This window comes from Trematomus bernacchii, unplaced genomic scaffold (assembly GCF_902827165.1).
Source record: "Trematomus bernacchii unplaced genomic scaffold, fTreBer1.1, whole genome shotgun sequence".
Classification (NCBI taxonomy): domain Eukaryota; kingdom Metazoa; phylum Chordata; class Actinopteri; order Perciformes; family Nototheniidae; genus Trematomus; species Trematomus bernacchii.
Window position 1 is genome coordinate 3,390,323 of NW_022987950.1, and position 24,740 is coordinate 3,415,062.

General features: G+C 42.1%; 2 protein-coding genes across 4 annotated transcripts in view; one reads left to right on the forward strand and one right to left on the reverse strand.

Moving 5' to 3' along the window:
- uvssa (UV-stimulated scaffold protein A) overlaps positions 1–2,927 on the forward strand; it is a 43,754-nt gene extending 40,827 nt beyond the window's left edge. For all 3 annotated transcript variants that reach the window (XM_034115737.1, XM_034115739.1, XM_034115738.1), the window contains 2 exons: positions 2,173–2,347; positions 2,498–2,927. In XM_034115737.1, the coding sequence (XP_033971628.1) occupies positions 2,173–2,347; positions 2,498–2,591 (269 nt within the window). In that variant the 3' untranslated portion in view covers positions 2,592–2,927. The remainder of the gene's footprint in view (positions 1–2,172; positions 2,348–2,497) is intronic.
- A 14,693-nt stretch (positions 2,928–17,620) lies between these two features.
- On the reverse strand, positions 17,621–22,575 carry nkx1.2lb (NK1 transcription factor related 2-like,b). Its single transcript, XM_034115746.1, has 3 exons — positions 22,255–22,575; positions 20,190–20,403; positions 17,621–18,342 (listed from the first exon to the last, which is right to left on the reverse strand). The coding sequence occupies exons 1-3, from the start codon at positions 22,573–22,575 to the stop codon at positions 17,621–17,623; spliced, it is 1,257 nt and encodes a 418-aa protein (XP_033971637.1).
- Positions 22,576–24,740: the final 2,165 nt, after the last annotated feature.

The window sequence follows — 24,740 nt, forward strand, 5'->3', positions numbered from 1 at the left end:
CCATCAAGTTAGTTCAAAAGTTTGCAGTTAAAATATTCTGATGCTTTTAAAAGCCTTTTTACTTTCTTTTCTCTTCTTAATACACATTAATTCACTACTACTTACATTTAATATCTAACTCCTTCAGCCTACTTTCAGCTGCAGAAACCATTCAACTATTACATTATTCAGCTACTTCAGGACATTGAGGCTATACATGTTGTTGTTTATACCTTTTTTAAACCTTTTCTTTTAAATATTAAGCTTCTTCACTATTTTTCCTACTCTTCCAGTTTCACATTTCACTTTGAAGTTTCCAACAAAGTCATTGCAATGCATTTTAGCTGTAACAATTTTGATTCAAATCATTTCACTTTTCTGCATTTCTCCGCTAAGTTCAGCAACACACTTACTTGGTTTCTGTAGCTAAAAGCAGCTACAGAGACCATTCAGCTAATAACATATTCAGCTTTTTCTGCATTTTCAGCTAAATTCAGCCACAAATGTTCACAGTTTACAGCATTCGCACGCATTTTCTGCAGGAAATGCATTTTCTAGTTGTTTGTTACTCTTCATTATCTTTATTCAGTTATTTTCTTCTATTCTCAAACTCCTCTAACATCACAACAACAAAGTGATAGAGGACAACACACACACACACACACACACACACACACACACACACACACACGCACACACACACACACACACACAATGTAAATATGCAGCTGCTCCACTTTTAGCAGTAATGACTCTCCTAAATACACCAGCTGCTTTTCAATTACTGCTCCTCTGTGTGTGTGTGTGTGTGTGTGTGTGTGTGTGTGTGTGTGTGTGTGTGTGTGTGTGTGTGTGTGTGTGTGTGTGTGTGTGTGTGTGTGTGTGTGTGTGTGTGTGTGTGTGTGTGTGTGTGTGTGTGTGTGTGTGTGTGTGTGTGTGTGTGTGTGTGTGTGTGTGTGTGTGTGTGTGTGTGTGTGTGTGTGTGTGTGTAATAAAGGATAGTTGAAGGTCCAGTCAGACCCAGGGTCAGACCGGCTGATTAATAACCCCCCCCCCCACACACACACACACACACACAGAGCGGGGGATCAGTGTTTTGACAGAGTGGATCCCATCACAATCACAGTGTAATTACTTTGCATTACTGCAGGTTTATCTCTAATTCCCCCGCAGTCCGTCATTAAGCAGAAGTGTCTGTTCGTTTAGCCCGTCATTACTCTGCGTTACTTTATCAGGCAGAATTATGACATTACACTTTTCATTAACACCACAATTGGATCCAAATGGGCCGGGCCGACACTGTTTACTGCTCAGTGAGAGGAGAGTGCAGCACGGCTTCTCTTATCAGCTCTAATGACTTCATTACAGACTTTGTTCAACTTTCAGTGGGGGGGCAGACTGGAGGCAGGTCGCTTCTTCTTCAACATATAAAGTCTGATCTGAGATCTGTATGAATAGAACTGATGCAACACTTAAAATAAAGATGGCCAAACTTAAGCTTTTTTCGGTACATGGCTAAGTTTCTGACAGTGGTTGAATTAATACTCAATTCTGATTTGTCAATTTTGACATTCAGCAGACTGTTGCTATAGATGCTCTGATCAATGGACTGTCAGCTGAAAGAAGTCCGGTCAATTTAACGACAGCTGTGGTCAAAAACACACATTTGTTATCCTCCATGCTTTTTGAATATTTATTTTTTCAATTTGTGGAGGCATGAACGTTTGGATTCCTGATGGCTAAACTGTCCCCAGGGATGAAAAAGAGAGACAGGAAGTCAACACTAAAGGGAACACGGGTTGGGCTCTGGCAGTGTTTAAAGACTGGTTCATGGAAGAAAATGTGAACAGACTTAGACAGTTACATAAAACCTCGATCCTTGCTGCCGTCATTTTAAGTTTTTGAACGTTGTTTAATAAAACCATGTTCAATATTTTATGTTAAATGATTGATTTGCCAGTAGGTAACCGTGTAATAAGGGGGATAATATGCAGTGGTCCTTATAGGGAAAATAACCCAGATAAGGGGAACAGGACCCTGAAGGGTGACTCCTGCACATCATCCCTACCTGTAGCACGTGCTCAGACTCTGGATACATTACCATGACAACCCTGTACAGTGTGTTGATGCCATGTATGAAATGTGGAGATGTCCTCCTCTCTTCACCCTGCTGATGACTCCTCTCTGTTGCAGACTGGAAGGATGCAGATCTGATGCGGGACATCGAGGCGGCCACAGGAGAAGACCTGGGCTCTGACAGGCTGGGGAAGAAAAGGAAAGGGAAGAAGAAGAAGTACCCGAACCTCAGCGACCTGAAGCAGAGCGCCAACACGTCCCGCTCCAGGCTGGAGAAGAAAGTGCTTAACAAGTACGTCACTTCCTGTTTCTGAACAATCTGATAGGTTTACAATGTTTCAGTGGGTCTTCAGCTTTATGCATATTTCAGAATGATTTTCCATTCATGTTAAATCTTCAACATGTTCTGAATCCACCCCTTCCTGTCCCCCCCCCCTTGCAGGAGCGCCATGCGCAGAGTAGCGGAGGTGATGAGTAAAGCTGACAGCAGGAAACATGACAAGTTCTCCAACCAGTTCAACTACGCCATCCACTGACCTGCATTCACATTGTGACTCTGAAGAAGAGAGGAACGTGATTCTCATAATAATAATGAGATTTAAAGAACTTCTGACACACCTAATGAATATCAATTATTCAGCCTTTATACGCATAGTTTACATTTTGTATAACTGATTGAATTTAATGTTTAACTGCTGAAAATTATGAAGGTTAAAAAATGTGTGTGTGTGTATGCGTTTTCCAAGTCCATATTTGTATTTATAAATGTTTCATTTGGTACATTTGTAAGTAAATGTTTTGTTCTTATTGTGATCAGTTCATTGAAATTTATATTTTGGTTATGAAGTGAGTGAACATATCTGTTGCACCTATACATTTGAGTTCTTACTCTTTTTCCTTACTGATGGTATGTCATTTGGCTGTGTGTAGACGGCAGTGTTAATTTTGGCAGCTGTTTTTGATTTAGTCTTAGTCTTAGTCTTTAGACGAAAATGGTTATTAGTTTTAGTCACATTTTAGTCATTTCTATCCTTCATAGTTTTAGTCTAGTTTTAGTCGACGAAAACTCAAAACGTTTTAGTCTACTTTTAGTCGATGAAAAATTACATTTTAGTCAACTTTTAGTCAAAATGTTTTCTCTCTTTAAACCAATTCAGTTAGGCAAATACAGGTTTCTGACATTGTAATCAAGGTGACAGCATCAAGTGTTGAAATTCGTAAAGCAACATTTCACTTTCTTAACACTTTACTTGTGTAATATCTAGGGATGGGTATCGTTAAGGTTTTCTACGGTACTACTAGTCTTATCAATACTGCTTATCGATCCGGTACTTTAACGGCATTCTTGTATTTACTTTTTGTTATTTTTTTAAAGGAAAAAACTAACAAATTGTTAACCGAATTAATTGCTTTATTTAAATGTGAAATAAATGAAATATATATAATTATTTTTAAATATTGTACTATACTTGAGTAAAATGTTGAGGTACTTGTACTTTACTGGAGTATTTAAATGTTATGCTACTGTGTACTTCTACTCCACTACAGTTCATAGTTAAATGGTGTACTTCTACTCCACTACATGTATTTAATACCTTTAGTTACTTTACAGATGTGGATGAATGATGTGAAGTATAATCAAGTGTTAAATCAGACTTTAGTTCCACCTGGAGTAAATTCACAAGCTACCCTGCAGTATACAAAGTCATTCAAACTAGCTGCACCTTTACCAGCTTTGAGAACACTTTCAGGATCAATCATTATAAAACATATCATATATATTATTCTGAAATGGACCAATCTGCACAATGACTACTTTTACTGTCGCTACTTTAAATATATTTTGATGATCATACTTTGACTTGAGGAACTCTTTCTACACTATGGTATTGTTTTACTTAGCTACAAGATCTGAGTACTTCTCCCACCTCTGCACTATGGGCTCAGAACAGTCTCATAATACACACATGCACACAGAAGGATTCACACTTGTATTTCCAGATCCACACTTGTGTTTTTCAATGCACACACAAATGTGTTCCGTTTCATATACATGTAAATAAAATCCAAATACAGAAAAAAGTTTTACATATGTATTTTTGATCCTCACATATTTGTTTTCCGTTTAAATCCCCTGAACCTACAAACACAAACCGCTTTCTGTGCATGGATCGCTGTGCATTCGTGTGTGGGTTTTTTGAGACTCCCCTGACGGCCACCCGATTCGTACTTGTAATTTGTTCTATCTATAGCCAATCAGATGTCTCCTTCATTCTAAGCCAATCACATGAGCGGGTCCCCACGAGGGTATGATTTATTGCGTTCATGACACTTCATATACGCATTTTGCGCTGTCCGGAGCACGGTTTCCGCGGACAGAATTTATTTTACCGGACAAATTTGAAACTTACCGGTCATGTTTCAATAAGAAGAAGAAGAAGAAGAAGAATTGTGTAGCAGAGTTTCCGTTAGCAGGTAATTACCGGACTATGACCGGATATGGCTAATAACACGGGAGTAAAAGGATCATCTTTTTTCCTCTCTCCCTCCCTCTCTCCTGACAGCCCGTCAGTTTCTCATGCAGCTCGCTAAAACTTCACTCGCGTTTATGTCCATATCGATCAGATCCAGCTCTCCTGATTGGCCTTTATAGAGAGCACCGATCAAACTATTAAGAGTGAATATCGGCCGATAATGACCGGCGGGGCTCCCCCCGTTGACAGTTCACTGTCTAGCACTGGCTTCGTAGTGCACTGATCGATTAGGCTAAGCTAACCTGTAGCTGCTCCCTCCACACTCACAACAACTTCATACAGACATAAATAAAGCAGCTGTATTTGCCATACAGGAAACACACATTTAAAACGGTTTTGCCTGCCGTTTTTATGTACACAAGCATTCATTAATGGTTCGGAAAGTGGCACTGTACCTTAATAATATAAAGGCTTGTATTTGCGTGCATTTCTTGCTCGGAAAGTGGCAATGTACTGAGAGTGGAAGTGTCCTGAGATTAGCGCCTGCAGGCAGGCTCCATGGACCTGTCAGCTCCGGACAGCGCAAAATGCGTACATGAAGCGCTACGTCATGAACGCAAGAAATCTACCCTCGTGGGGGCGCGCTCATGTGATTGGCTTAGAATTGAGGAGACATCTGATTGGCTATAGATAGAAAAAATTACAAGTACGAATCGGGTGACCGTCAGGGGAGTCTCAAAAAACCCACACACGAATGCACAGCGATCCATGCACAGAAAGCGGTTTGTGTTTGTAGGTGCAGCGGTTTTAAACGGAAAACAAATATGTGAGGATCAAAAATACATATGTAAAACTTTTTTCTGTATTTGGATTTTATTTACATGTATATGAAACGGAACACATTTGTGTGTGCATTGAAAAACACAAGTGTGGATCCGGAAATACAAGTGTGAGTCCTTTTGCGGATCATGAAATACAAGTGTGAATCCTTCTGTGTGCATGTGTGTATTATGAGACTGTTCTGAGCCCATACTCGTTTGCCATGTTTTCGCGTTGACACGAGTAGAGTAGTCTGTCCAAACAGCCGGCCAAAAGGCGTCATATTCAGTCGGAGAAATGCACAATTTTCGACTTCCTTAACTCGTAGCTCTGTTGCCCCAATTACGAGTAACGTTATCACATCAGGTGTGCAATATGGGCTCAGAACAGTCTCATAATACACACATGCACACAGAAGGATTCACACTTGTATTTCATGATCCGCAAAAGGACTCACACTTGTATTTCCGGATCCACACTTGTGTTTTTCAATGCACACACAAATGTGTTCCGTTTCATATACATGTAAATAAAATCCAAATACAGAAAAAAGTTTTACATATGTATTTTTGATCCTCACATATTTGTTTTCCGTTTAAAACCGCTGCACCTACAAACACAAACCGCTTTCTGTGCATGGATCGCTGTGCATTCGTGTGTGGGTTTTTTGAGACTCCCCTGACGGTCACCCGATTCGTACTTGTAATTTTTTTCTATCTATAGCCAATCAGATGTCTCCTCAATTCTAAGCCAATCACATGAGCGCGCCCCCACGAGGGTAGATTTCTTGCGTTCATGACGTAGCGCTTCATGTACGCATTTTGCGCTGTCCGGAGCTGACAGGTCCATGGAGCCTGCCTGCAGGCGCTAATCTCAGGACACTTCCACTCTCAGTACATTGCCACTTTCCGAGCAAGAAATGCACGCAAATACAAGCCTTTATATTATTAAGGTACAGTGCCACTTTCCGAACCATTAATGAATGCTTGTGTACATAAAAACGGCAGGCAAAACCGTTTTAAATGTGTGTTTCCTGTATGGCAAATACAGCTGCTTTATTTATGTCTGTATGAAGTTGTTGTGAGTGTGGAGGGAGCAGCTACAGGTTAGCTTAGCCTAATCGATCAGTGCACTACGAAGCCAGTGCTAGACAGTGAACTGTCAACGGGGGGAGCCCCGCCGGTCATTATCGGCCGATATTCACTCTTAATAGTTTGATCGGTGCTCTCTATAAAGGCCAATCAGGAGAGCTGGATCTGATCGATATGGACATAAACGCGAGTGAAGTTTTAGCGAGCTGCATGAGAAACTGACGGGCTGTCAGGAGAGAGGGAGGGAGAGAGGAAAAAAGATGATCCTTTTACTCCCGTGTTATTAGCCATATCCGGTCATAGTCCGGTAATTACCTGCTAACGGAAACTCTGCTACACAATTCTTCTTCTTCTTCTTCTTCTTATTGAAACATGACCGGTAAGTTTCAAATTTGTCCGGTAAAATAAATTCTGTCCGCGGAAACCGTGCTCCGGACAGCGCAAAATGCGTATATGAAGTGTCATGAACGCAATAAATCATACCCTCGTGGGGACCCGCTCATGTGATTGGCTTAGAATGAAGGAGACATCTGATTGGCTATAGATAGAACAAATTACAAGTACGAATCAGGTGGCCGTCAGGGGAGTCTCAAAAAACCCACACACGAATGCACAGCGATCCATGCACAGAAAGCGGTTTGTGTTTGTAGGTTCAGGGGATTTAAACGGAAAACAAATATGTGAGGATCAAAAATACATATGTAAAACTTTTTTCTGTATTTGGATTTTATTTACATGTATATGAAACGGAACACATTTGTGTGTGCATTGAAAAACACAAGTGTGGATCTGGAAATACAAGTGTGAATCCTTCTGTGTGCATGTGTGTATTATGAGACTGTTCTGAGCCCATAATATGGGCTCAGAACAGTCTCATAATACACACATGCACACAGAAGGATTCACACTTGTATTTCATGATCCGCAAAAGGACTCACACTTGTATTTCCGGATCCACACTTGTGTTTTTCAATGCACACACAAATGTGTTCCGTTTCATATACATGTAAATAAAATCCAAATACAGAAAAAAGTTTTACATATGTATTTTTGATCCTCACATATTGTTTTCCGTTTAAAACCGCTGCACCTACAAACACAAACCGCTTTCTGTGCATGGATCGCTGTGCATTCGTGTGTGGGTTTTTTGAGACTCCCCTGACGGTCACCCGATTCGTACTTGTAATTTTTTCTATCTATAGCCAATCAGATGTCTCCTCAATTCTAAGCCAATCACATGAGCGCGCCCCCACGAGGGTAGATTTCTTGCGTTCATGACGTAGCGCTTCATGTACGCATTTTGCGCTGTCCGGAGCTGACAGGTCCATGGAGCCTGCCTGCAGGCGCTAATCTCAGGACACTTCCACTCTCAGTACATTGCCACTTTCCGAGCAAGAAATGCACGCAAATACAAGCCTTTATATTATTAAGGTACAGTGCCACTTTCCGAACCATTAATGAATGCTTGTGTACATAAAAACGGCAGGCAAAACCGTTTTAAATGTGTGTTTCCTGTATGGCAAATACAGCTGCTTTATTTATGTCTGTATGAAGTTGTTGTGAGTGTGGAGGGAGCAGCTACAGGTTAGCTTAGCCTAATCGATCAGTGCACTACGAAGCCAGTGCTAGACAGTGAACTGTCAACGGGGGGAGCCCCGCCGGTCATTATCGGCCGATATTCACTCTTAATAGTTTGATCGGTGCTCTCTATAAAGGCCAATCAGGAGAGCTGGATCTGATCGATATGGACATAAACGCGAGTGAAGTTTTAGCGAGCTGCATGAGAAACTGACGGGCTGTCAGGAGAGAGGGAGGGAGAGAGGAAAAAAGATGATCCTTTTACTCCCGTGTTATTAGCCATATCCGGTCATAGTCCGGTAATTACCTGCTAACGGAAACTCTGCTACACAATTCTTCTTCTTCTTCTTCTTCTTATTGAAACATGACCGGTAAGTTTCAAATTTGTCCGGTAAAATAAATTCTGTCCGCGGAAACCGTGCTCCGGACAGCGCAAAATGCGTATATGAAGTGTCATGAACGCAATAAATCATACCCTCGTGGGGACCCCGCTCATGTGATTGGCTTAGAATGAAGGAGACATCTGATTGGCTATAGATAGAACAAATTACAAGTACGAATCGGGTGGCCGTCAGGGGAGTCTCAAAAAACCCACACACGAATGCACAGCGATCCATGCACAGAAAGCGGTTTGTGTTTGTAGGTTCAGGGGATTTAAACGGAAAACAAATATGTGAGGATCAAAAATACATATGTAAAACTTTTTTCTGTATTTGGATTTTATTTACATGTATATGAAACGGAACACATTTGTGTGTGCATTGAAAAACACAAGTGTGGATCTGGAAATACAAGTGTGAATCCTTCTGTGTGCATGTGTGTATTATGAGACTGTTCTGAGCCCATAAACGAGCTTTGTCCACATCGAGACTTGTCGAGTGTCTCTATACTCTCTGAACGCTCCGTCCCCGGCAGATCTCTGTGTGCTGCTGCAGCGTGTCTGTTAGGCCCCGCCCCCGCACACAGAGAGGAGATCGCTCTTCTGGAGTGAAGAGAGCGGAAATAATGATATTGCAAGTTAGAAATGTAAGATGCATTTTGACAGACAAGACGGGCAATTGGGGGGAAATACCCTGCATTTTTAATGTCCGATAGTCCACCATTAACACCTTAGTCCCGTCTCGTCTCGTCAACGAAAACTAAATATACATTTCGTCAAATTTTCGTTATCAAGAATCTATTTTTAGCTCGTCATCGTCTCGTCTTAGTCATGTAAAAAAGGTCGTTGACGAACATTTTTCGTCATAGTTTTCGTTGACGAAATTAACACTGGTAGACGGTGGAAGCAGGGAGAGGCATATACGTGCCTTGATCCCTGCCGAGTCGACGCCAGGGCTGGACTGGGACAGCAAATTGGCCCTGGCATTTAGACCCAGACCGGCCCATATCCATAAAACAAACGAATAGTAGCGGTTCCTGACAAGAAGAATAACTCAGTATAATATAAAAAAACGCTATTATTATCCTTTTTACGTACCAGGGGCAAACAAAACTAATACATACCACAAGCAGTGGCGGCCGGTGGTCTTTTTTTTTGGTGGGGCTCTTGACGTACCGTAAGTGACTTACCCGGGGGGTCCGAGAAATGACCCCTTAAATGATGACTTCTGGTGATGTTAGAGGGGGGGGGGAAAGGAGAAATCGAGGCTTAAAAATATGAGAAGACTGATCAATACCTCCATAATCTTCAGTGTGGAAAATATTATTTATCAACCTGAACATCTACTACTTTACCAGGAATTTGTGTTCTCAGAACTGGTCTGTTTTTTTCTTTCTTAAAACACCTTCACCAAGTAGCTTTACAGTGAACTGCATGTGAGATATAAAATTAATAGCATCTTTTCAGTAGCATTAATTATAAATATTTAAGTGGTTCAATACAAGTCACTACAGCATTTCAAACTGAACTGTGAATAAATGCAATTTAAAAAAAATAACCACAGCACAAAATGTCATAAATTGTGTTTTTTTCTTTGTTTCTCTGAGGATTATTTACAAACAGGCTTATTTACATATAGCAATAACTCAGAAATGAAAAAGCTACATCGTCTAACACGAACAACCAGTTAGCATAATGATAATATATGTGTTATGTACAATGTAACTGGCAAGGCTAGAGCAAGAAAGAACATAAAGTTTGCAAAAGGTTTAAATAACTTCAAGTATCTGTCTTCAGATTACGTGGAGGTTTTAGTCCGATGGGAAGCAGATTTTAAGCGACACCGAAGATAAACCAAAAATGTGGTGGAGCTGCAAACCGTGTAGTGTTGCTGGGACAGAACAGGAGCTATAACCGTTGGAAAATACATCACAGACAATGCAACAAACGTGGAGACAGAACAATCACTTCTGTGATAAATGCCCACTTATTAATAAACTTCTAACAACCATGGGAAACCTCCTCTCTACATATAAAGTGATATCCAAGCATGGGAAACAAAAGACAGCATTTACCTGTTTGCATCCAGCTAGCCAAGCCTTTCTTGTGTACCAGCTACTTGTGAAGCCTCGTGTATAAATGTTGTCTTTTTCACGAGATTGCTGCGATATATTCAAATCGGGTTGGTCCGGTGCAAGGTCTTTAAGCAACAATTTATCTGCCAAACTTCTCCTTTCGAAAGGATTGGAGATTAGCTCTTGAACAGAATTAGGCGCGGACCGAGGTCCGGAGACTCCACCTGCACACGAAGCCATCCTCATCAACTACTGCGTCAACCGGATACGAGTCACTGTCCAAACTACTCACAGACTGCACTGGGCGCTGACATTGGCGCCCGGTGACCGTCATCTTTGACGACGCTGATTGGCTGAAATTATATTTTCGCGGCATAGTTTACACGTTACAGATAGCAACAGTCAGCTGCTGGTGGCTGCTGCTGCACTGGTTGAAGGCTCCTCTCTTAGCGCCCAGACGAGAGAAGGTGCATGGGCAAGGCCAGGCAGGAAACATGTGATTTATCAGTAACTTTAGACATCGTAACACAATTTTAAACAAGATTTTATTGTAGATTATACATTTTACTGATACCAATTATATAATATTTACCTTGTTCATTAAAAATAAAAATAAAAACATATATATTTTTTTAAACATATTTTTTTTTTTTTATTTTAATTTTAATTATTATTTATTTTTATTTTTTTCAATATGGGAAGAGGTGGGGCGGCGCCCCTAGCGCCCCTATGGACCGGCCGCCACTGACCACAAGTATGTGTAACTATCAATCATTAGAAATTAGACCTTCAAACCCTCTCACAAAGCGAACAGTGACCGAGCACTAATAGGGGGGTCTGGTGGGGTATGCCCCCCCCAGAAGATTTTTTTTTTAAATAACCCCTTAAATGATGACTTCTAGTGAATTTAGGGGGGGGGGACCCTATAGTGCCCTGCCTCCCCTTTCTATGACAACACAATAGAGATAGGACCAGATGAGTCTACAGGATGAGTCGACGGCATCTTTTTTATATACATTGACGCTTTCATTTAATTTTTCCATCCTTTTTTTAATCGCTGTAATTGTATTGCCTTTTTCATCTGTACACACGACACCTATTGCACGTCTGTCCGTCCTGGGAGAGGGATCCCTCTTCTGTTGCTCTCACAGAGGTTTCTTCCTACTTTCCACTGTTAATTGTGGGGTCTGTTTTGGGGAGTTTTTCCTTGAGCGCTGCAAGGGTCTAAGGACAGAGGATGTCGTACCTGTACACACTGTGAAGCCCTCTGAGACTAATTGTAATTTGTGATATTGGGCTATATAAATAAAATGTGATTGATTGACGCACGCAAGGGGCTATGGTGCAAGTCTTAGGCGGCTGGTTTCTCAGAACCTCACAGAGCACACAGAACTGAAGGAACACAGGCTTAACCAAAAATACTATCCACTGTCTTTATTTTTTTTCCTGAGAATAGGTTTGAAAGAGACAGATTTAAATTTACAAAGAGAGTTGAAGCAACATTTGACAGAAATCCCACATAAATTACAAAAGTACACAACTAGCAAGATATATATACTGTATATATATACTGTACACACAAAGTAACTTATATACTAGACTGAAATAACTAAAATGAATGCTTGTTGTGGAGAGGGGCACTATGTCCACCGTCCATTCCTTGGGATAGGTGTGTGTGTGTGTGTGTGTGTGTGTGTGTGTGTGTGTGTGTGTGTGTGTGTGTGTTTGCATGTGTGAGTGTGTGTGTGTCTGTTTGCATGTGTGAGTGTAGTTGGGGGGCTTTGGGAGAGTCAAAAAGGATGCAGGTGACCTCTTTGGTCCCTGATAGAGGTCCAAACAAATAGGCATTGACATAACAATACCACACAGTTAATGGTCAAAACTACATGTGTGCCTCAATTTTTTTATCTATTTCTATATTATTCATTCTATATATTGTCAATCAAAACTACCACAAAAAGCTGACTATAAACATTGTTCAGGTCCCAAAATACCACTGTTGCCCTTATAACCACTTAAGTAAATAAACTAAACAAAACAAGCTGCCATCTGACAGTAATTGTTCATGAATGGTGGTTAACAAAATAATGACATTCTTTCAATGAGACAACGTATCAGAGTCCCATTAAGCTATATTTTAACTTGCCAGGGAAAACCTAAAAAAGCCAGCTTACTAGCTTGTAGGCTAACGAATGTTTCTCTTATAATATTTGTCTTATTAGTGCTTCATCAAGGGGATATTAATGGGTTCAAGAACTACAGAGTATCATAACCTTAATAATAATCTTTTCCTAATTTTCTTAGCTTCTGCTTACCGCGAGTTCTCCTCACTCGCGCTGATCTCTCTCCCTCTCATCATCTTCCTCACCACCAATATCGGCCACGGGTGCTGAAGATGGACCTGCACCTGTACTAAACATGTCGGTTATTTTTGACACAAGCGGCAGCATCAGCACGAAGGGCCTGCTTTTTTCTTGCCTCGAAAAAAAAGGCATTTTGGCTTCAACGGGGGCGTGATTTAATGATGCACACCGAGCGGCCCAAAGGGGGAGGTGATTAAAGATTGATTGGGCCGGCCCAGTGTCAATTACTAAAAACATTTAAACAGAGGGCCAATCTACCCGTCTTTTGGGCCGTGACTTCAGAAAAAAAAATATGACGTGTCGGCCCAAAAGGCACATCGGCCCACCGGGAAAATGCCCGGTATGCCAGATGGCCAGTCCAGCCCTGGTCGACGCACAACTGTTGATTGGTGTCAGTGCCAAAAAACCTTTTAGGAGCAATGCGCTCATGGTATAGATGTGGCACATACATCTTAATTCCTACTCTTTTCCCTCAACCTATCCTAAGGGAGTGCATGTACATAGACACGTTGTGCCTCTCCACCTCTGTTCCTTACTTCTTACTTGCTATCCTTTTCCCTCAACCTATCCTAAGGGAGTGCATGTACGTAGACACGTTGTGCCTCTCCACCTCTGTTCCTTACTTCTTACTTGCTATCCTTTTCCCTCAACCTATCCTAAGGGAGTGCATGTACGTAGACACGTTGTGCCTCTCCACCTCTGTTTCTTACTTCTTACTTGCTACCCTTTTCCCTCAACCTATTCTAAGGGAGTCCATGTACGTAGACACGTTGTGCCTCTCCACCTCTGTTCCTTACTTCTTACTTGCTACCGTTTTCCCTAACCCTATCCTAAGGGAGTGCATGTACGTAGACACGTTGTGCCTCTCCACCTCTGTTCCTTACTTCTTACTTGCTACCCTTTTCCCTCAACCTATCCTAAGGGAGTCCATGTACGTAGACACGTTGTGCCTCTCCACCTCTGTTCCTTACTTCTTACTTGCTACCCTTTTCCCTCAACCTATCCTAAGGGAGTGCATGTATGTAGACACGTTGTGCCTCTCCACCTCTGTTCCTTACTTCTTACTTGCTACCCTTTTCCCTCAACCTATCCTAAGGGAGTCCATGTACGTAGACACGTTGTGCCTCTCCACCTCTGTTCCTTACTTCTTACTTGCTATCCTTTTCCCTAACCCTATCCTAAGGGAGTGCATGTATGTAGACACGTTGTGCCTCTCCACCTCTGTTCCTTACTTCTTACTTGCTACCCTTTCCCTCAACCTATCCTAAGGGAGTCCATGTACGTAGACACGTTAGTTTAGCTGCTATAGGCTTAGACTGTCGGGGGACACCTTACTTCTTCCTTCTGTCTGTCTGTACCTGCGTACTCTCATGTTCCGAATAACCCAGCTTCCCCCAAATGTCTTTTTGGTGTCTATATCTACGCCGGGATCCTGAGTCGTGGCTGATCCTGTTGCTGTGGTCCTGAGTCCTGGATCCTCTGTCCTGAGTTCTGGATTTGAGTCCTGGACTTCGAGTCGTGGCTGAACCTATCACTGTGGTCCTGCCTGACTCTCATCATACTACTTCCCTCATGGCTCCCACAGGATTGTTGACATCCTCGTGGATTCATCTTCTTATTATAGACACATGCATTTCCAAACATTTGGTCTACCTATGTTGTAAATGTATTATCTCTTCGATTTACACACGGCATCTATTGCACGTCTGTCCGTCCTGGGAGAGGGATCCCTCCTCTGTTGCTCTCCCTGAGGTTTCTCCCATGTTCCCCTTTAAACTGTGGAGTGTTTCTCTGGAAGTGTTTCCTTGTACGATGTGAGGGTCTAAGGACAGAGGGTGTCGTATTGTCATACTGATATTCTGTACAAACTGTGAAGTCCACTGAGACAAATGTAACATTTGTGATATTGGGCTATATAAATAAACATTGATTGATTGATTCTGTAAACTGTCCTTGTAATCTGATTACTGTATAATGATACGACGCACATTAAAGAAAAAAATATCTGATGTACTTAAATTGTATTTTGACAGCAACAAATGTTTGTTTGTAAAAAAAACTTGATAGCTGCTTCCTGGATTTATGGTCACATGACTACACATGCAGTTTCCTAACATGCTCCTCTCTCCTACTTGTCACCTGTTTCTTTAAGTCAACAGTCAACTTGCATTGTGGGTAATGTAGGCGCAGAGTTTGGGGATATTCTAGTTTAATGTGAAGGCTTAACATAACAATTACAAAATAAATGTCATGGTAATCAGTTGCAGTCACTGAACAAATGTTGGCAGTTACAGAATGGTTACATCCCAGTGTGTGATCTTAAAGCTCTTAAATACATTATACATTCATTCTGATGAATCTGAAAGTTATATTTTATATATTACTCATTTCAAACTATAGAACTTTTTATACATGATTAGCAATACAAATCTTCATTTAGATAATGTTGAAGGAGTTTTAGTAAAGGTTTTGACAAGGAAGAAGAAAGTGTGGAATATAAAGATAATTTTTTTCTCTCAAATTGTGTGTTTCTGTACTTACGTTTGCTGTTTCGAGTGCATATGTGTTACAGTGTGAAGTATTGCACTATAATGCACTACGAGTACTTAGATGATCCATTAAAAATGGTCAACAAGTTGACTTCTCACACTTAATGACCGCCATCTTGGCTACGTGTCGAAAGTTAACTACGCAATTGCAGTTGCTCCGGTAGATATTAAATAAAAGTTCTGCATGTGTTTTTTAGTAACATTTGCATAGTGACCACATAGTAGTAACATTCCATTATATTGGTTTAAAAAGAAACCACATTAATTTTATTAGGTTATTTGAGCAGTTTATAATCACCTGGTAGCCTACCGCAAATTATCGCAGCTAACTAGCTAGCTAGCTAACAGCTGCCATCATCACTTCCTGTGAGGGCCCAGCAGTCCTGTGCTATCCAACACAACACTACAGGGTGGAAATGAACACACTGCCTACGTTTTAACAGAGCACGACATGGCAGCAGGGCCGTCCCTCCCTACAGGCCGATCACGCCGACTGCGTGGCTCCACTAGCAATTAGGGCAATTAGTGTGGCGCGGCACGGTTCCGCCGCTGCGAGGCTCCACTAGCACCACCCCCCCCGCCCCCGTCGACGCTCGCAAAACAGAGGGCCTCATCATATAACTTTGCGTGGGGCCTCAAGTTTGCCAGGGACGGCCCTGCATGGCAGTATTCTAAAGGAAGTATCAAGAGACTGGCAGATGTCTCGGTTCATGCTGCATACATTTTCAACACTTTTGTTTGGGACAGTCTGCATGAGCGTTACACAGTGATAGACAGCTGAGTCAGCATTAACACTGCTGAAAGTTACACTTTCTCTCTGGAATACCAGCTAAATTGAACTGAAGTGAATGAAACTTAATGTTTTGCTGAGTCATTAAGGGACATATCCTCTAACATTAGCAGCTCTCACTCATTAATGTGTCCACTGTTGTGGAGTGGTGTGGGAAGATGCATTCTGATTGGTCTACTGTTTCTCCAAGCAGGACGTCCCGCTGCCAATGAGCACCCCCACACAGTGAAAGCATCTCTGCTGTGATTGTGAGTGGTGAAGCTGAACTGAATCACATTCATCTGACCCCAGACCTGCTGCTGAAAACCCATCAGCCTGTACTTTGTTTGTCCAGACTGTAAAATCCCAACCAATATTGGACGGACTGTTCCGTCCAACTATTCCCCTCAGGAGGAATCTGCCTGGCTCTAGTGATACTTTGACCATCATCAGGTCAACATTTTAACATGTCCCATACTATAGTTTATGACCTAACATTACATTACATTACATTACATTTGTTAGACGCTTTTATCCAAAGCGACTTACATACATTCAGTACTGTGAACAATCCCCACAGGAGCAATTTGGGGTGAAGTGTCTTGCCCAGGGACACAACGACATGCTGACTGCAGTGGGACTCGAACTTGCTACCCCCTGATTCGAAGTCCAGCAGAACTGATGACATTGACGATTTCCTCATCACTTTGTTTTATACAAATGCGCAAATGTTAGTATGCTAACATGCTACACTGAAAAGATAATACCAAAGCATCGTCACTGTTGGCATGCTAGCATGTGGACGCTAGCATGTGGACGCTAGAATGGCTCTTGTTATTTTGAATTGTACCTGTTCAGGGTATGAGTTGGGGACCCCCAGAAAATAGGTCCGTGCTGCTGTCCCGCTCCATCACAAAGACTTCACCGGGCCACCATTCACGCTTTCATTGACATTATTTAATATAAAGGACGATATCATGTTGAGCTGAGGATTCAGTACATCCAAGGGTTTTATGGAAACATAACAAATTCAATAAATAAGAGAAATGAAAACAACCACAGCTGGAGGTACACGTCACTGACAATAGATCAAGCCATTCCTTAAGTCATAAATAAACATTCAATATTCCGACAGACTTTTTTTTAAACAAAAAAATCAACTATTTGTCTATTACGTAGTTTAAAACAGCATTCGGAATAGGGAGCTAGAACATAGATGTATGTACAGTTTCTGGTAGATATTCACATTCTATCAAAATAATCCATTGAAATTAAAGCCTTGAAGTGTTGGTAGTAAAAAGGAGAGCAGAGCTGACAGTCTGTCTGCTGGAACATTTCAGTCTGGTCTCAGAGTGTGTGTGTGTGTGTGTGTGTGTGTGTGTGTGTGTGTGTGTGTGTGTGTGTGTGTGTGTGTGTGTGTGTGTGTGTGTGTGTGTGTGTGTGTGTGTGTGTGTGTGTGTGTGAGGGTCTACAGGTGTGTGCTGTAGAAGGCGGGGGCAGCGTAGCTCTGTGTCCCCAGCATGAAGGGGGACAGGACGTGGCTGGCGGTGAGGAAGGGCAGCTGGACCAGGCTGCCGGCGGAGTGGTGGTGGTGGTGGCCCCCGTAGCTGTGCATGGCCAGGTGCCCGCCTAACGGGGGGGACTGACTGAGAGGGCTGAGGCTCCCCATGCCTCCCCCCCCTGATCCTCCGCCCCCTGCACCGGTGGGGGCAGAGGTGTCCGCCCCGGGGTTCTGCTTCTTCCACTTGGTGCGGCGGTTCTGGAACCAGATCTTGACCTGGGTCTCGGTGAGGGACAGCGACAGGGCCAGGTTGAGGCGCTCGCACACCGACAGGTACCGCGTGGACTTGAACTTGTTCTCCAGCGACACCAGCTGCTCGTAGGTGAAGGCAGTCCGGGCTCTGCGGGGCTTCCCCGACTTGGAGTCCGAGCCGGAGCGCTTCCTCTTGGGTTTCCCCTGCGAGCCCTGGCTCCCGGTGCTCTGGCCGTCGGTGTTCTGGCCCGCGGGGCTCTTGGTGTCTCTGTCGGGGTCCTGGTGACCCTGCTGGCCCCCCTCTCTGTCTCCGTTGGAGGGCAGAGCGGAGCTGCTCTCCTCGCTGCTATAGGGCCCGTCTGCTGCCTCAGAGTCGGGGCTCCCTGCTCTGTGGTAGTCCTCCTCCTCGTCCTGGCCCCTGAACACAAAGCCTTCCTCTGGAAACACAACAAAGACCAGGTCAGATTTACAGTCAGAGCCTTTAGTTTTGAGATTGAGCTTTAGTGGTGATTGGTAAATGAAAGTCACACAGAGATGCGGGCCCCTATGGGGGCCTGAGGTGCCCGAGGCCCCTTGGCTCAGTCTTTTTCCTCGTGTTAAATAGTGTAAATGAGATGGCAACAGTATATTTGACAAGACAACGAAATAATGATAAAGTGTTTCGTAGTTTAAATTAACTTGGCAGTACAAAAATGTGACACAATAAAAATCACTGAGGCCTGTACTCCCAAATATATATATATATATATATATATATAAATATGTGTGTGTATATATATATATACATTTATATATATATATATATATATATAAATATACTGTATATACATATATATATATATATATACTGTATACACTGTGCTTCTGTTGTGCTAGTTTGATATCTCTGTTGAAGAATATACCTCACAATAGTAAATATTAAAGCTACAGGAGACTCATAAGCCCTTAACATTACAGTTTGCATTATGCTATGGTGTATTACCAAAAATGAGTTTGTTTTTCACTAATAGCCCGTTAGTTATTTTTGACTGGCCAGATATTTGTTTTATTTTTGTAATCATTAATGTTCGAGCTGATAATGAAATGGACATTTTAGTCAAGGGTTTGGTGTGTTGAAAACTAAAATCTCATATATTTGAATCCAATCATACTTCACAATATTCTGTCTGACTCACAGAGCTCACAGTTGGGCACAGACATGCTGTTAATATTACATAATGCTTCATGTGTTTATGCATGAAGAGTATTCCTGACAAAAAACGTACAGAAATCATTTTAATGAATTTGAATATAAATGTGTTAACAATGAGGACCTTGATATTTAAATATTCCATAAGATGTAACTACTCTTCACTGCAGCCTGAAACCAACATTTAAAATCTCAACATGAGTTGATAAGACTTGTTTGTCCCATTTTAAGTGTAATTATCACCACCCTTTTATTCAAATCCTTCAATTTGTTTATCATTGACTACACACATTTTAAAATGGATTGTATAGGAAAGTGTATATTTTATTTTTCTTCGAATGCGTCTTGACTGCTGTGTATTTATCACAGGTCAGGAATAGCAAAAAACGAAATAGTAGAGGAGAGAAAACACGCAATGGGTAAACGAATTATCCATGAACCGGAGTCATTTACCACACGAATGAAATGTGTAACACACAAAATACAGAGACAGATATTCTAACAGTATTACTCATCCCACACGCACGAGCCGTATACACCTCGTGCTTTTTATTTCTTTTTTATCGGAGCTTTAATTTAAGGCGACGCGTTTCTTTTTCTTCGATCGACAACGAACTTTAACTTTCGATCAGAAGGTTTTGTTTTAAAAAAACAAATACATTCCCTCAGGATTTACAGTTACACTATGCCTATCAAAAAATCAGGAAAGTCAATATGTATTACATTGAAAAGAATAGCTTAACAAAAGTTATCTCACACAAACAACTAGGCCTACTACAGTACACCTAAAAAGAAATCGATTAAAAACGAAATCCACTTAATGTGAGCTTTGGCCTAATGAAGACAGGTTTACCTACAATTACAAAATACATTTTTACAGTTAAATACTCAAATCAAAACGATAAAAAAATAAACACACACACAGAGATAAAGATTTTGGGGAAAACGAAATACATGTTTTAAAAGGCTGAATTACTACAGAAAATGTAAGTTTTAAGACATTTGGACGGAGAAAGAGCGGCGGCGACTGGCGGGAAAACATTAACAGAACATGATGGAGCAGCCTTTAAAGGTAAATCCGTAAAATGGACTCACTGCTCTGGTATTCCTCCGCACCGTAGCAGCCTTTAGCCGACTCCACACTGGGCTCGCGCTCCCCCGCTCCTCCTCTCCGGTTCTCCGCTCCGTACGCGCTCAGCTCGCGCTCACCCCGGTGGCTCGCGTGCTGCTGTCTTCGGCAGCTCGTGAACTTGTTCGGGTCCAGGATGTCCAGCACGGAGAATGAGGTGGTCCGGTGCCCGGTGGGGCCCTGGAGAATAACGCATTGGAATTATTCATTGACAGCTAGAGAGTAAGAGCTGCAGATATTGGGTTATCGATTATTTTGTATTTTGAATTGTTTATAATAGCCTACTCGTCATAATAATATTCATAATATTAATAATAATAATAATAATAATAATAATAATAATAATAATAATAATAATACAAAATAAATAATAATAATATTAAGCATACTAGTATTAGGCTACTACAACTACATGTAGGCCTACTACTGTTACTACTACTACTAGCCTACTACTACTTATAATAATAATAATAATAATAATAATAATAATAATAATAATAATAATAATAATAATAATAATAATAATAACAATAATAATAATACAAATAATAATAATAATAGTAATAATAATAATCATTGTAATAAATGTCATACGGCCCGTGAAATACATGTGTCTCCTATGTGTACATCGGGTATCGAACAGCCAATCAAACGGCGCTAAAGTGTGTTCATAAAGCGAACACACACAACATGACCACAAATCAAACACATTTCCTATTTCCAATATGTAGCGGTCAATAGGTATCAGAGGGCGAACGAATCAATCCCATTTTATTTATATGGTTCTCATGTTGAAGGGATAAAAGGAAGTACACTCTTTAGTCAGGATGAAAAGACATTAAAAGACACTTTGAAGTTGAATGAAGACACAGGTTTATGATTTCCAAAAAATCACAAATCCTTGCATGAGTTTAACCCTGTGTGTGCCCCCCGTGTTTATATGATATATATATATATATGAACCCTGAGTTTATATCCTGAAGATTTATGTGAAGCCCAAAAGGCGGCCGAGTGCATGGAGCAGATAAAAGATTAGGATCATTCACTTATTAATGAGGCCAGTCTGGAGCATGTCGACATGAATAATCCCACATTAATAATATTATAATTCTCCCTTGAAATAATCCCAGGGAGCATGCGGGTTGGACCCATGGGCCTATTAACATGTGATGATAAGAATAATCACACAATAGCTCGGTGTGATTAAGAGGGATAGTCCAGTTCAGATAGGAAACACAAACTAATCTACGATCATGACATTTAATCCAAGGATGTAGGGTTATTTTTCTAGAATTAACAGGAGTACTTTTTCAATTATAACCTATTGGATCTTCTTCGTATAGACTATTTCATTTGAAAGTAAATGGAAATACTGTGAGATCATTCTGAAAGAGTGGACTTGTAAGGATTTATTAAGGATTCAATCGCAATACAGTTTGCAGGAACAACTACATGATGTGAGCTTTTATAGAAATGCATTTGATTGTATAGGTATTGTGATTGTTTCCCATCTCATTACCGCAGCAAATTGGCGGATAATTTTACTGCTATGTCTTAATTAAGGCCTCATCTGCCGGCATGGCAGCAGGCCCACAGGAAGACAGCTGTCATACAAATACAAATACACACCCTCTGTCGTTTACCACGGGGCATTTTCAGTTCTGTTACTTTTTGCACTTCAACTTTCTGTTACTTTTCATGGCAAACTATTTACCATATTTCCTGTTTATTTCAATGCAATTTATAGGCTTATATGTTCAAAGTTCAAAGGCTTTATGGTCATTTGCACATCTACAGTGTAGTTATGGAAATGAAAATCTTAAATGCATGCTCCTCCAGCAATGCAACATAATATGTAGGCCTAGGCCAATAAGACATAAAACAAATACAAATAGTGCAAGAAGAAACAGAAATAAAATAGTGCGAGAGAATGTTGCAGGATGGTGTTTACTTCTGGGTCTGGATCTATTTTGTTCACTCTGTGAGTCTACCCTCTCCCCCAAATCCCCGTGAGGTGTTGCGTGCATCTACCTGCTGTGGCGGGGCTAACACTGGGTTGGTAGGCGGAGGTTCCGAGTGGTTCTCCCCGGCCTGAGCGTCTCTGCCTCCCGCCCCCGCCCCCGCGCTGGAGAAGAGCCGCTTCTCCCCGGCGGCTGCTCCCTCCAGAATGTCTATGCTGTCCGGGCCCACCACGGTCTGGACCCCGTCCCCGCCGGGCCCCGGTACCGCTCTGTCCCGATTCATCACGGGCTGGACCACGTCCGCCAGGGGCCCCGGTGCACTTCTGTCCCGGCTAATCACGGTCTGGACCCCGTCTGCTCCGGGCCCCGGCACCAATCTGTCCCGGTTCATCACTTTACTGTCCCTGTCCCATATATCAAGAATCCGGTTTAAAAATGAGGAGCGGTTAAAAATGGAAAGATTCTGGACCGAGCCGTTTTAAAGGGACCGTGTGGTTCTGACGCGGAGGGGACCCATCAGCATCCAGAGTGAGGAGAAGTTTTCCACAGAACCGGATCCCGTCAAACTTTCTGTCCTCTCTGCATCCCCGCAGTCTCTCCGCTGATCGGCTCACTGTGTGTCCTGTACGGTACCGTTATCCCGTGTCGGCGCACACACACACAAACACACGCACAATAAAAGCAGCGTGCCGACCTCCAGCCCCGCGCGCTCTGTCTGCTCACCGGTGGGTGCGCGCTCTGGAAGCCTGACAGGAGTTGAAGGCGGGACGGGACTGATCTATCTCTCTAATAGTTCAAACTAGCTCTCGCCCCCCCTCCCTCTCTCTATTAGTTAAGCGAAGCCCCCGCTCTCCTCCCATTCTTCTCTCTCTCCTTCAGCTCGTGCAGCTCTCAACGCCTTTTTTGGCTTTTAGCTGGCCCCTCGAGGACCCATTCACATAGGCCTACTCATATATGTGCATGTGTGCGTGTGCGTGTGTGTGTGTGTGTGTCCCTCCTTATTTATGCATTCCTATTCAACTCTACGGCTTGTAATTGGCTACAAATGAATCCCACTTCCACTAATAGTCTATTATCTCGGGGCTGCGCACGGAGCAATCCGGGCCGCCACTATCCGAGCACGAGGAGAAACAGGGGGAGAGCGCTGGCTCTTCTTTTCTCCCTGACAAAATGAAGTGAAATAGTTTACACAGGAGCGAAGGTGAGGTGCAGTGACCAGTTCTGTTTAGGCCCATCAAACATTTGCATTGCTAATTTCAAACAGAGCAATGGATGGATGGAGCTATTCCATCGGATTTCTGAGTATTGCAGGAAATGAGATCTGTGGCCAAGACATGTTTATAATACGTATACGTTTTGTACAGGAGGATAAACTCCACATATAAACACCAGTTTTATCATTTAAACATTTTGCAATATGTTACCACCACTAATAACCTTAAATTGGTTAATGTTCGTCAAATCACGTGTAGGCTACTAATCTCATGTAGTCACTCGTTAACAATCTCTGTTTTTATGACACATAAAAGTGTTTGACACCAGTGGAGTATTTAGGCTACTGACGGATTTTATGTCCAAAAACGTGAAAATCTCGTCATCTTGTGTTGACCTTATTTCAGGCATTTAACTGAAAAAAACACGTTCAAAGAGCCGTTTCCTTCAAGACAAGTGAACCGGATATGGTAAAATGCTTACTTAGTACCAGGTGTTAGGACTCCTTCCTGCACCCCTCTGATAGGCTGCTGCTCCCTCGCGCAGCACAGGTACAGTAGGCCTCGCGCTGGGGCCAAGGTTAACTGGCCCGCGTGTAATTGACGTGCAGCTGATGTGTCGCCTCGCGCTGCTTTACTCGCGCACACAAGGAAGGAGCGAGCCTTATCTTGAATGCAGATTCCAGGGTAGGGCCTCCTCAAAACTCAATTACGGCCTGAATAAAGCCGGTAATGTCCCCGCTGCAGTGAAATATTGATTCCTAATCCTTGACAGTCATTACTATGCCAGAAAATAATAGACCACAGAATTGGATTTTGATTTAACACACGACGTGTTTATTCTAATGCTAGGGACTTAATATTCCGTCGACTCTCATGTTCAGCCACAGAGGAGAGGGGGGGCTCTGACGCCACACTTTTTATATTGTTGTTGAAGAAATAAAAAAAAAAGAAAGGGGAGATGGGACATCTTTCCTGTCCTCCTCCCCGGCCCTAATACACAAGGTCAGCTCCATGTAATTGCCTTGCTCAATGATCCTTAGGAGGAAGAAATTAAAAGTTGAGCAAAATAATGACTGAAACAATGAGACATGATTAGCCAATCAGAGAGCTAAACCCATTATGGCAGCCTTTTGATCTACTTCCTGCTTCCGCCCAGAGGCTTTATGGCTTTATTTTAAAACAGTCAATATATTAACCAGATTAAATCACAGCAGTTTATTCACCTTGGGAAATATTAGCATTTTAACTATGGTGGAAGAAAACTATAAAGCACTGTGAACACACTGCTACTGAGAGGAAGTGGCGGCAATCTGTGACCAAAGAACATGAACAATTATAATTG

Excerpts from the sequence above, each read along its gene's own strand:
- nkx1.2lb (XM_034115746.1), bottom strand. The coding sequence starts at position 22,575 with ATGAACCGGGACAGATTGGTGCCGGGGCCCGGAGCAGACGGGGTCCAG. Across the intron at positions 20,404-22,254 it reads TGTTAGCCCCGCCACAGCAG|GGCCCCACCGGGCACCGGAC; the intron begins GTAGATGCACGC and ends GTTATTCTCCAG. Across the intron at positions 18,343-20,189 it reads TGCGGAGGAATACCAGAGCA|AGGAAGGCTTTGTGTTCAGG; the intron begins GTGAGTCCATTT and ends TTGTGTTTCCAG.